Here is a 14,084-nt window from a genome sequence, read left to right as displayed (position 1 = left end):
CCTTTGTGCGGCCCTATCCAGTAAATGAACACAGGATGTGCGGTTGCCCGGGTAACACCCCTGCATAACTTGTTCAGACACTTACTTATGCACTGCCTCTCTCCCTCTGGTTTGTTCGACTCAGCAGCTGAGCGGGGGAAACCTCCGTCCTCTGAAAAGGGTCTTGCCCAATACCTTTAAATTAATTAAACTTAATTAATTTATTTAAAATTAAAATTAATTCATTCACACACTGCAAAAAATAAATAAATAAATAAATAATGAATTCAATGATGAACTGTCTTTAACTGAAAAATGAGTGTTTACTATTGTCATTCTGCATTATTGACACTATTTTCCTAATTAATGCTGTTCAGTTGCTTTGACACAATCTGTATTGTTAAAAGCGCTATATAAATAAAGGTGACTTGACTTGACTTGACATGTTTAACTTTTAGTCTGCTTGTTACGGTAAAAAAAAAACAATTAATACAGTCACATTACTATGCAATAGCCTATATGAGATAGCCCATGATCACTAGATTGTATACAGGTGATACTAGAACGACTTTGTAAATGGTGATCAGCAACCAAATATTGATAATGTGGAAGTTACTGTCTTTTGCCTTGGTGTGACTTCTCACTTTTTGCAGACAATATAAAGGCAGAGTACATTAACTTCAAAATAGGGGTGAAGATTAAGTTTGAGCTCACAATGTTTTAATGTAGATCATTTTCATTACTAAAACATCTAATTGCCAAAGTTACTGCCTTTTGCCTTGGTGTGACTTCTCACTTTTTGCAGACGGTGAGGCAGATTACAGTAACTTTAAAATAGAGGTAAAAATCAAGTTTGAGCTCACAGTTTTTTAATGTAGATCATTTTCATTACTAAAACATTTAATTGCCAAATTTCCAGTGTCCTACCTATAATTAATTTGGCTGGACAAATAAAAAACTTTAAAGTCATTTTTCTCTAGCAAGTTAAGGTCTTTTGCCTTTGTAGGGAAGCATTGATGCCAATAAAGAACCTTTCATTTTAAGAGTGTTGGTATTTTTTGTAAAATTGTTGAATTAATGTGCAAATGTCTATTTTTATGGTAATATTTTACATGAAGGTTTTATTTGTTAGCATCGGTTAAAGCTTGACAATATACGGTGAAAATTCTTATTTGGGTCATGTATTCCAAGACGTAGGCTAGAATCTGTGATTGCGAAGTACAGTAAATATCCACACCGGTGCGGTGACTGACTGCCATACATTCACCTCAAAACATTCGATTGATCCACGCTGGAGCACAACCCCATGCATGGAATATAATTATGCACACAGCTGCAATTGCAGGTTTTCAAACAGAGATGGCGACAAAGAGGCAAAATTTACGGACTGCAGCTTTAACTAAATTAGTTAACCTGAACTGACAATGAACATATTATCTACAGCATCATATAAATAGGGTTAACCCTAACCCTAATTTTTTAAAATCAAATATTTTATCTGTTAACATTAGCAACATAAAATAACATACAAATATTACAACTATTAATAAATGCTATTAAAAAAATTGCAAAATGATAGTTAAAATTAGCTAATGCAATGTTGACAAATGAAACCATATTGTAAAGTGTTACAATATAAGTGTTATAATATGTCATTATAAGGTCTCAGGAAATTACTAATAATATATGGAGGTTGAATCACCTTTAAATAAAGTCCAGTCTCATATAGTGACTTACATAGGAAAAGTACAGGCCTGCAGCGCCACCCTGTGGTGGAAAGTGAAACTGAATCAGAAAGTGAAGTCGAAAGTCGTGAGAACAGAACTGCTGGAATGATGACTCATCCTAATTTATGTTGTTATTTCTCACCTGGGAACAGCTCAGGAATACGGTCATTAATAAATCCACAAGGTACATCCAGTCAACCTTGAAGCTGTGTTATTTTAGGGGTTTTCTGTACAAACTGGGTGATCTATGTCCTCTGCAGACTGCAAAATAAGCATGCCAAGTGAGGAATGTGGGAAATGGCCACACACTGGTGGGCGTGTGAGGTACTTATGCATGCGTGGTGATTGAGATCGAAGCCCCGCCCCTTCTGAAAGTCACCTTGGCTTTAATTGAGTCTGCTGATAGTATAAATGTTGTAAAGGTTATGAGTGGTTCTTTTTATGAATGCTTTCTCATTTATCATTTCATGATTTCAGCTGAGACATTCATTCATTTTTCAACTCAAAATGAAGAGATTAAACACCCACCCTAATATATTTTTTACATGTAACACTAATATTAGATCAATCTTCTTTGATCTTGAGTGATATTAGCAAAGTACTTGCAGTTTGTGCCTGCATTAAAAGGATGGTTCACCCAAAAATGTGAATTCTGTCATTAATTACTCACCCTCATGTCGTTCCAAACCTGTAAGACCTTCGTTCATCTTCGGAACACAAATTAAGATATTTTTGATGAAATCCGAGAGCTTTCTGCCCCTCCATAGACAGCAATGAAACTGACACTTTCAAGGCCGAGAAAGGTAGTAAAGACATCATTAAAATAGTCCATGTGACATCAGTGGATCAACCGTAATTTTCAATTCACTCTTAATTTGTGTTCCAAAGATGAACAAAGTTCTTACAGATTTGGAATGACATGAGGGTGAGTAATTAATTACAGTATTTTCATTTTTGGGTGAACTATCCCTTTAATTACATCTACACAATTAGCAGAAACTTGTGAAATTATCTCAAGATTTTTTTAATGTATTAAAGGGATAGTTCACCCAAAAATGAATTTTGTCATCATTTACTTACTCTCATGTTGTTTCTAACCTGTATGAATTTTTTGTAACCAAACAGTTGCTGGTATCCATTGACTTTTTCGTATTTTTTCCATACTATGGAAGTCAATGGCTACCAGCAGCTGTTTGGTTACCAACATTCTTCAAAAGATCTTCTTGTGTGTTAAACAGAAGAAATAAAGTCATACTCATATCACTTGAGTGTGAATAAATGATGACAGAATTTTCATTTTTGGGTGAACTATCCCTTTAAGTATTTTAATTCACTGTTTATGCTTATATAGACTCCTTTTTTGGGTTAAACCAGAAAAATATTAAGAGAAATATTACAAAATATCTGTGCAGCTTCTACAGACTTGTTTCCATGCATATTTGAAAAGCTGGATTAAAATTCATGCCTAGCAGAAGGCAACAGAATTTGATTTGGTTGGTTTGAGTAATGGGTTTCTAAATTTGAACTGTATTGATGCACAGACACAGTCAGATAGACATCCAGTGTGATTTGTGAGATTAATTGTGTTCAGAGGGTAAGATTATAGACAGCATCTTATTAACAGGAAGAAATGAAGTGTAATATGACATTAGCATTATCTATTATCTATTTTTCCTCTCATCAGCTCCCTGTGAGGCAGATACTTTCTTTTGCCACAGTAACATGTGTATCAACAACACGCTGGTGTGCAACGGAATCCAGAACTGCGTCTACCCTTGGGATGAAAACCACTGCAAAGGTAAATCATGCTTTTTTTCAGTATCCTCTCAGTGTACATGGATATGTCAGCCTTTGTTTTCTCCAAATGAAACTCAATACTTGGGGAGAAGCATTGTCTTAATGTTTGTCCCCTTCACGCTTGATAGCTAGTCAACACAAAATATATCTCACTGGTTTTACGAACACTCTGCTGTTAAAAAAGACCTTGTTATAAAGCCCTCAAACCTCTAGCTGGGGTTCATTGATTGACTCTGCATACGCCACTGTAATGGCGCTGGGAAAAATGAGCTGGCCACTAGAAATTAATTTGTATATGTGAATGACTGTGGCTCAGACTGGGTTTGAATCAATTCTTAAGTGCGGTTGGGCTATATCTGTGCTTATATTTCACATAAGCTGTCCTGAATTAACTGAATGAGGATACGGGAGAGGTGTTTTAGCACAAATTGTTAAAAATAAATAAATAAATACATTAAAAAGTTGCTCATTTATTAACAAAATATCTTGCCTAAAACTTTGAACATCCTTGATATTTGTCCAATATTACTAGTTTTAATTAAATTCATAACTTACTTGATATAATAAATACTTAAGTTAATTGAATGATAATCAGTTTGGTGGTCCATTGAACATTTCAGTTGAAAAAACACTATATAAATGTATTTTATTTATATTTAGGTTTAAGATATTAATTAACTATGTTTAACACATTTCTTACCACATTTACTAAAGTAAATTTTATAAAACACTTTGCTTTCTAAAGATTGATTTGAAATATTAATCACATGTTTTTTATTTAGTTTAAAATAGTAAAAAAAAACAGTAAAAGATAAGAAAAGTAAAAACAAAAAACAATACAAATGAAATGTTAAATATAAATAAAAAATAATAAATATAAAGAATATAAAATAAATGTCAACTTTGTGATACAGAGCTTAATATTTTCCCCAGTCCAACATGAAAAGTAAGAAGTAAAAAAATACAAAGTAAATATTACTAAATAATTAGTATTATTTATTATTATTATTATTATTATTATTATTAATTAGTGTAATTATATAATTATCCTGATTTGAATAATTTGCTTTGGTTTTAGTACAATGACATCATAAAAAGCCACATTATTTAATTTAAACAATACATTATGTATTATATATCATATATTCACTGTCAGCTTTAAACACAATACATTTCAAAAGGAAATGATGTGTAGAGTACGTATACAAAGATAATATTTGAAAAAATTGTTTTAGGTTTAATAAAATGACATTATAATAGCCAAACTATTTAATTATTTAATGGAAATGGTATGTATTATATATCATATAATATATGTCATCTTTAGAATACAATGCACTTTATATAATATTTTCCTCAGACCAAGATGAACAATAAGAAAAAAAAACATTATTTACAATGCTACAATAAATACTACTATATAATTAATATAAAAAAATAATATATACAAAGAAAATATGCAGATAATATTTGAATAATTCGTTTTGGTTTTAGTTCAATAACATCATATTTAATTTTGGAAACATATCATATAGCCTTCATTTGTGGTTTGTCTGCACCTCCGAATGCAAACGCTCCTCTCCATTGAACCAAAGCCAGCACAGATGTTATACGCTCTCTGTGCTACATAAATGTCAAAGCTCTCCTATTAGAATGATTTACTACTTCTGTGTGTTGTTTGTAATCTCTTTGATACAACAGTTTCAACAGACGGTAACCCGTGATGACATTGCATGCCTGCAGTAATAATTTATTACACTTCCTGTTGTGTTTTGCAGAAAAGCGGAAAGCCAACATCCTGGACAACCTCAACAACACCAACGGCACCATCATCGGCGTAACATGCTGCATCGTACTGATCCTCCTGGTCGTATCGGTCATCGTCCAAATCAAGCAGCCGCGGAAGAAGTACATCCTGAGGCGGGAGGACTTTGACCCCACCATGTTCCAGGAGGTGTTCCAGGAGCCGCCGCATTATGAGCTCTGCACTCTCCGCAGCGCGGCGGCCACCTCCGCGGACCTGGCCGAGCTGGCCGAGGACTTTGAGAGCTACCACAAGCTACGGCACGCCTCCTCGCGCTGCGTCCACGAGCATCACTGTGGCTCCTCGCAGCTGCCCAGCAGCAAGGGCAGCCACACCAACCTGAGCGCCCGCGAGGCGACAGCCGCCATCCTGACGGACCTCCCGCCGCAACCCATGCGGCCGCTTCCTCCCCAAACCAACCGCAGGAACATTCTGGTAATGAGACACACCTACTCACAAGATGCCGCTGATGCATGTGACCTGGACGATGACCTGGAGGAAGTGCCCACCACCAGCCACAGGTTGTCCAGACACGAGAAAGCAGTGCAGCGGTCAGTATCCATTGATTTTTGATGAGAAAAATTCATCTTATTGCATATTTTGGAACGATTTACTCCCACTTTTTGTTTCTTTTTAGCTCCTCTACTCAGCTTCTCATTGATTTTTTTAGCGGTTTTTTTATTTTCTTATTTCATTATTTTTTTATCTTCTCTTTTTTTGTCACTAAGACAGCCATCACGGTCAGAGTTGGGTTTGTAAAAGTCATAGAGATGCAAAAGATGCTTTAAGAATATGCCTGCTGCAGGTTTACAGCCTTCTATCAGCAAAGCTGGCATCTTAAGATTAATTAATGTTCAGCTATATATTTGCTACATGAAGATGGAAATGAGGGATAAACGCAGACTTTTTTTGTATTTTAAGAGGTTAATTTTCAGAGAGAATATTATATTTTTAAATTATCAAACGGCTTCTATTTTGATATGGTTATATAGTGTTTAAAAGTTTGGGGTCAGTAAGAATTTTATTTTGAAATAAAATAATACTTTTTTTCAACAAAAATGACAGTACAGACATTTAAAATGTTATTTATAATTCAACTTTTAAATTCATCAAAGAATCCTGAAATAAAATGCATCAAGATTTCATATACAAATATACAAATACATTTCCATACAAATATTGAGCAGCACAACTGTTGTTTTAATATATATTAGCTTTGTCATCACAGGAATTAATTACATTTTTAAATATATTAAAATAGAAAACAGTTATTTTAAAATTGTAATAATATTCCAAAATATTACTGTTTTTTTCTGCATTTTTGATGAAATCAATGGAGCCTTAATGGGCATAGGAGACTTCTTTAAAAAATATTTTAAAATATTACCGACCCCAAACAGTTGTAAAATATATTTTTATATTTTAAAAAATAAATTCACCAGGTCCAAGAGAAAGGACATGAAAAAAAGTGTGCTAAAAAGATAGTGCTTCTATTCCTCCAGTTCTTGAAAATGGCTTACAGCTTAATGAAGTAATTTTCAGTGTAAAAAAGAGAAACTTATTATGTACATGCACATTTTGAGCATGTTTTTTATTGCTCCTCTGACAGGATGCAAGAGAACTAGACCCCAAGCAAATTAAATGTGCATTATAATTCCTTATGCAACAAATACCATGATATTAAACATACAAGCAATGATATTCCAGGTTCTGCCTCATTGGGTCTCTAAACAAACATGAATCTGAGTACAACACAACTAGGGTGTAACAGACAATCTGAAGGTAAGACTCTTTAAACACACTTAATTTCATGTATTTAAATGTTTGTCTAGTCACTGTGAATCAGTGACGATTTTTTTTTTCTGTTTTGTCAAAACCCTTCATTGTCATTGAGATGGTCATCATTAGGACATGTGATCATCTTTGCTTATTGGTGAGATCCTTTTATATGTTGCTTGTCATTTGAGCTTTCTTTCATTTGTTTTGTATGTTATCATGCTCTGTTCTGATGTGCATGGAATCAATTTGATGATTTTTATTAAGGATATCAAAACATACATTTCAGATCCAATCAAAGGCAAACTCAAGTACTCTTTGCAAGATAATAAAAAGTATGGGGCAGCCAAAGCACAACACCTCATTGAGGGCCACCTATGCTTGTCTTACATACACTTTGAGCCATTATTCCGAAATTATAGTTTGTGAACAAAAACAGGAGTGCTTTTAAAAACGAAAATTCTGTTGTTATTTAACTCGCCCTGACTGACTTTCTTCAGTGGATCATGAAAGGTGAATTTTCAAATAATATTTTGGCTACCTTGTCCAAAATGACAAAAAGAGCACAATTAAAGTATCATTCACCAGTGTTATTTTAATATTATTTATATACAGTTATAGTATTTTTTTATATTTTGAATTAGTTCATACCTTGTGTGTGTATGTATATACATAGTGATTTGTATATATATATATATATATACATACAGTATATATCCAACATATTTCTTTTAGTTAGTTGCAAAGGTTACATTCTTGAATTTTAATTATAGTTTAATAATTAGGTTAATTATTTCAGTATTTATTATTATTATATATATAATATTATAGTATTTATTAATATTTAGAATTAGCTATATATATATATACACATTATACATATACTGTATATCATTATGTGCTTTTGTCATTTTTTAAAACATTTCTATGTATTTATATCATTTTTAGTAATTAGTCATTTTTTGTCATTTTAGTCATTTATTTCAGTTAGTTTCCAAGGTAAAACATTTGTACTTTTCGTTTAAGTTCGTTTAAGGGTTATTTTTGTGTTACACTGAAGAAAGAAAGTCAGAAACAAGGAGGGTGAGTAAATAATGCGAAAAGCTTCCTTTTTGGCGAAATATCCTTTGAAAAATGTCTTTGTTAGCTTTAAATTTTAAAAAGTAACACAAATTTGTGTAAACTTTCAAAACACTCTTTCATTTTACCTATAGATATTGTGATATACTTTGATGTGTATTATACTTTTAAACATTGAGTCACGGAGTTATTGTCTTATCTATAAAGAGCAGGATTTCTTCATATTAATGATGATTTTGTAATGCTCGAGCTTTGCGAATGATTTTGTGTGTGTCACACTGTGTAATGTGCAATGCTGTGTTTTTTCTCATCTCCCATCACGCATTGTCTCCGTCACGTAGACTTCTTGAAAATAGTGCAATCCTGGATCAGTACGAACGGGCTTCAATGAAATATGAAAATGTGGACCGGAGATATACACCAGCATGATAATAACATGGACATTTTAAAGACAAATTTATCAAAACAACCTGCAGATGTAAAGGAGGACGTGGATTCTGTAACAAAAGAAGTGACTGTGATGAAATCGCTTTAACACGTAGCTCCTAATTTAGGCTCATTGCCTTTGTTATGGTTACTTATTGAGGATTGCAGAACATTACATGAATAGATGTGAATTAGGCCTTTCAGGACTGTTGTAGTGCATGCGTTTTATTGTCATGTTTTGCCACCAAAAGTTGTCTTTTTATTTGTCAAAACACTTTTATTTAAGATGTCGGATATTTGTGACTTTCAGCAAACACTTTCTATTCACATATTTGTCAAATTCACTTTAATGTTAAGATTTGCATGCATGCTTTCTTTCTAATTTTTAAAGTGAGTGACTGTGCATTTAGGTGCAGCATCGAACCCAAGACTAATTTATTGTAGATAGGTTTAATTACAAAAAATATATATATAACAAATGGAATGACACTATGCCCTTCCCTCCCCTAGTTTACTGCTATACTTACTAACTGCATGCTAATCATCATAATTCAATAAATCATAACATTTAAACATAAAATACCATCAATGATTAAACTATGATATATTTCCTTTACATAAATAAGTTTTGAAATACCATAAACTCTTCCAGTTGCTGTTGTTTAGGACAAATGATGGATAACAGTGAGTTAACATTTGCTACATTTTAGTAGCACACAATCTTTGTATGTTAACGGTGTTCTATCTTTTGTAGATGATTTGTTCAACAGCTGAATCATCAATACGAGCAGAGTTTATGCTTTGTCAAAGAACAATAAACTTATTATAAATAAAGACATTAGTAATTATAAATCTTAAGTTTACTTTTCATGCTTTTGTGTGATCCATTAACCTGCGGTGAATGTCAGATGTGATATCAACAGAGCGTTATAAAACCCCATATGCAAGACATTAAAACATCATAATCTCTCTCTCTCTCTCTCTCTCTCTCTCTCTCTTTCACACACACACACACACACACACACACACACACACACACACACAGTATGTCAAATGTCCCTGTTTTTTCAAGCTACATTTTTAAACTAGTGTCACCATACAGATTAAAATGAATTATCAGTGTTTCTGTCTGTCTGGCCATTGTCTTGACTGTTTTGTTCAAAGGAAAATAAATGATTTTGATGAATTAATAAATGAATTAACATTATGGGTGAATTTACACTTTCTTATTATATGTAGACAAAATGTCATCTGAAGTGGAAGGCACAAAAGGTTTGTTCCAGCTTTTTACATTTTTTCATGTTAAATATTTCATTGTGTGTGTGTGTGTGTGTGTGTGTGTGTGTTTTAAGTCTGTTACTTAAAAATGTCATTTTATGTGTTGCATACACTTTAAATACAAGTTTTAAAATAACAAAAGGTAATTGTGACTTTTATGTCACAATTCAGAATTTTCTCACAGTTCTGTAAAAAAACAAAACAAAAAAAACAAAACAATATAAACTCAGTAAAAATGCAATTACCCTTTTTTTTATTCCGTGGTGGGAAAAAACTTTATATCTCAAAATTCAAATTTTTTTCTCAGAATTGCGAATTTATATCTCACAATACTGAGTTTATCATAATGATTTATGATGTAACAAAAGATTCCATTTTCAAAAAAAATTTTTAAAAAATGCTGTTCTTTTAAACTTTCTATTCATCAAAAAATCCCAGGAAAAATGGTTTCTGCAACATTGAAAATTGAGCACAAAATCAGCATTAGAATGATGATCGTGACACTAAATACTGAAAATCCAGCTTTACATTACATTTTAAAATATACATAATATTTTATAAATATATAACCAAACATATTTTAATTTGCAATTACAGTTTAAATTGTATTTTTTGACCAAATAAATGCAGCCTTGGCGAGCGTAAGAGATTTTTCCATAAACATTAAAAAACAAAATCTTACCGGTCTGGCCACAAACTTTTGAACAGTAATGTAAATATCAACACATCAGTGGTGAGACTATTCTTTTAAACATGAATATGGAATGTGAATGTGAATGAAATCCATTTTCAGATGTGACGTTTAATGGTCTGTTGATTTCTTTGCAGGCTGTTACATCATACCCTACACCTCTCCTGACTGACATCTTGTGGAAACAGCCTCAAAGAACTTTGTGACAAATTGCTACTTTGTCAATTTTTAGTATTTGATAGGGAAAATCTTGACACCATCTCTTGTAAAAGTAGCTGATACTGTGAAGCTCTTGGGGACTAAAACATTTTTCAGACTGGACTGAAACTGAATACACGAAGTGATGTACATTTTTCATTCATGAGACATGTTTTTGTTTCCTCTGATTTAATGATTGTAATGCTCAAATTATTTTTCAATACGAACTGTAACGTCCTGAGTAGATGCATAGCGTTTTTACTTTGCGAGAAGCATAGTTCAAGACCTTTAAACCATACGGTGCGATACTTGAACCAACCGATAAACAGGTGTCGTTTGTAATCCTCCTTTTACAGGGGTGATTTTACTGTGACTATTGCCCAGTTAGATGTCTCTGACTAGCATCTCAGATGTTTATTCTCTTAATGTACAACATTAAGGTCAATTATGGTCATGTCTATGCATACAGTAAAATGTAAGTGTGCCAAGCAAGTCTTTCAAAGAATTGGTATCAAGTTGCACACCATGTCAGATTATTTCGCTTCTACTTATGATTTGACAAACCTATTAATTTGACAACGTATTTCGTTAATATATTTGATTTATGCTGGACAGATTGTTTTAAATAAAGTGATACAAACATATTCTATTGGACTACTTTGAAAGTGATTTTATATATGAACCCTAGACAGGTTTTTAGAAAGAAGGCATGTGTTAGCTGGTGATATGTATACACTGATTACAAATAAGAAAAATAATAGTATATGTCATGGACACTTTCATAGATGAATGGAATTTGTAATTGAAACAAAATCCAGCAGATTATGGAATACAAATGTCAAAATTGAATCAAGGATGTTACTATAACATGGCATACAGTACTATAACATAAAAATGAAGATGCCATGTAGCCTATTTACTACAACGCAAAAGAGACCAAAATGTGTCTTTACAACATGAATACATAATGCATTTCATTTAGTGACTTTCATTTACAAAGTTAAAATACTATGAGTAATTCCAAATACCAAATGAATGCTCATACAGGTGCATCTCAATAAATTAGAATGTCGTGTGGTGTGCTTGACTGGCCAGCAAACTCACCAGACTTGAACCCCATAGAGAATCTATGGGGTATTGTCAAGAGGAAAATGAGAAACAAGAGACCAAAAAATGCAGATGAGCTGAAGGCCACTGTCAAAGAAACCTGGGCTTCCATACCACCTCAGCAGTGCCACAAACTGATCACCTCCATGCCACGCCGAATTGAGGCAGTAATTAAAGCAAAAGGAGCCCCTACCAAGTATTGAGTACATGTACAGTAAATGAACATACTTTCCAGAAGGCCAACAATTCACTAAAAATGTTTTTTTATTGGTCTTATGAAGTATTCTAATTTGTTGAGATAGTGAATTGGTGGGTTTTTGTTAAATGTGAGCCAAAATCATCACAATTAAAAGAACCAAAGACTTAAACTACTTCAGTCTGTGTGCATTGAATTGATTTAATACACGAGTTTCACAATTTGAGTTGAATTACTGAAATAAATGAACTTTTCCACGACATTCTAATTTATTGAGATGCACCTGTAATTAAGTTGCTGGCTGAGATTTTCCATTGAAGTTTGCAGACAAATAATGTTCCACAAATTGTATTTTACCTGATTGTATGTTTGTTCTGATTAGTTTTATTTTTGTATTGAAAGAAAGAAAGGCCTACCAGACTACTAATGTTTTATTTTGGTTACACTATTGTAATTAGGCCATAGATGCAGTTTCTAGAATTTTAAAATGCAGCCTCTTGAAATATTGTAAAACTGTTTTGTGTTTGTTAGTGTTACAGTTAAATATTTTACTACCATAAGATAAAGTCCAGTGATCAATTCTGAGTCGCCTCTCTAGTGAATCGGAACTTTTATTTTGAAATATAAAGGCAAAAGGCGTGAAACCATCCAGTTCAATATAACTACTTGTGAAGCGATACGTAGACATGTGAAAGTCAGCATTAAAAAACATGTTATTCAAAGTTGTGCACGGTATAACGTTAAGATTAACTGTTTAGACAGATCATTTATACTAGAAGGAATCATGATGTATTCAGTATTCAGAATCGGAAGAACGACAAATTGTGTGCAGCACTTGTTAAAACACGTGCATGTCAGATTACCACAACAGATTTCAGCTTTACACACACAACCACCTGTTTTTCAAACAAACCGATGTCCTTCGTCTAAGTGGACATTTTATCACACTCGATCGCTCTACACTAGGAGTTCATTTCTGTATTAAGAACGATGGGCAGAAGGACACTGACCAGGTGTCAGTTTCCAGAAGTTCACACACCTCCTCCAGCACACAAAGGTACGTGCAGCTCAGAAAATGACCACAATGTACATCGTTTCCGCCAAAATACCATATTTAGGGTTAGGAATCGGTGTTGCCAACCACTGTCACTAGAAAAAGTAATGAAACAAAATTATTGTCAAGCTACTCTTTACAATAAGATTGCATTTGTTAACATTAGTTAACTATATTAGCTAACTTGAATTAACGATTAAAATACTACTATAAAACATTTACTAATGCATCATTTAAATTAAAAGTTGTGTCTGTTACTTAATGGACAATATCTATAAACTAACAATAAACATTCAAAAACATTAATCAATACTGTTATAAATGTATTGTTATTAGTTAATGTTAGGTGTAGGGATGCGCCGATCCGATATTCATATCGGGTATGGGCTCTGATAGGATCGGGTATCGGTCAGAGAGAATACCGATACAAATCCGAGATTTTTATTTATTTATTTTTTTCTCGATTGTGCGAATTATTCTGTGTTACTTCTGAAGCCATACGATAGCTTAATGTGAGCTACATATGAATATTTAAGTCCTTACATTAAAGTTCACACAAACTCTTTTCTCCGCTGTGGCTGTCAGTCATTCGTTCAGCCTTTAAACCGTGGTTGCGTTCGGTTACAGCAGTCAGCTCGGTAAAGCTCTCTCCAAGATCATTCTGTGTGCCAATTATACTTGATTTGTAAATACATGTCTATGATTTTGCAAAAAGGACTTTATCTTCTTGCCGGAGTTTAATGTCGTTTTGTTACTTGCTACCGGGTGTCTGCGAGAACAAAACACGGGTGTAGAAAGGACTATAAATAGTTTTTAACGCGCACAGTAACTGAAATTTAAAACTGTTAAAAGAAAGGCTCAATAACTGTTGCACAGATATAATACACTACGCATCAATTTCTCTTCCCTTTGTGCTTTGCAGTTTTTAACACGAAGCGCTTACAATGTGCGCACATTGTAAGCGCTTCGTG

At 33.2% G+C, this 14,084-nt stretch overlaps 2 protein-coding genes across 2 annotated transcripts in view; both read left to right on the top strand.

Annotated features, from left to right (window-relative positions):
• The window catches only part of LOC107662554 (neuropilin and tolloid-like protein 1), a 115,347-nt gene extending 106,226 nt beyond the window's left edge, over positions 1 to 9,121 (top strand). The window contains exons 8-11 of the mRNA XM_016452619.1: positions 3,391 to 3,504; positions 5,282 to 5,858; positions 7,015 to 7,089; positions 8,505 to 9,121. Of these exons, the coding sequence (XP_016308105.1) occupies positions 3,391 to 3,504; positions 5,282 to 5,858; positions 7,015 to 7,075 (752 nt within the window). The 3' untranslated portion in view covers positions 7,076 to 7,089; positions 8,505 to 9,121. The remainder of the gene's footprint in view (positions 1 to 3,390; positions 3,505 to 5,281; positions 5,859 to 7,014; positions 7,090 to 8,504) is intronic.
• A 3,809-nt stretch (positions 9,122 to 12,930) lies between these two features.
• Positions 12,931 to 14,084, top strand: part of LOC107662560 (mitochondrial import inner membrane translocase subunit Tim21-like) — a 3,011-nt gene continuing 1,857 nt past the window's right edge. The window contains 1 exon segment of the mRNA XM_016452624.1: positions 12,931 to 13,116. Coding sequence (XP_016308110.1) covers positions 13,050 to 13,116 — 67 coding nt within the window. The 5' untranslated portion in view covers positions 12,931 to 13,049.

The sequence above is a fragment of the Sinocyclocheilus anshuiensis genome, unplaced genomic scaffold (genome assembly GCF_001515605.1).
Source record: "Sinocyclocheilus anshuiensis isolate Anshui unplaced genomic scaffold, SAMN03320099.WGS_v1.1 scaffold1197, whole genome shotgun sequence".
In the NCBI taxonomy this organism is placed as follows: Eukaryota; Metazoa; Chordata; class Actinopteri; order Cypriniformes; family Cyprinidae; genus Sinocyclocheilus; species Sinocyclocheilus anshuiensis.
The sequence above is the reverse complement of the archived record's forward strand: the minus strand, read 5'-3'. Positions and strand labels throughout refer to the sequence as shown.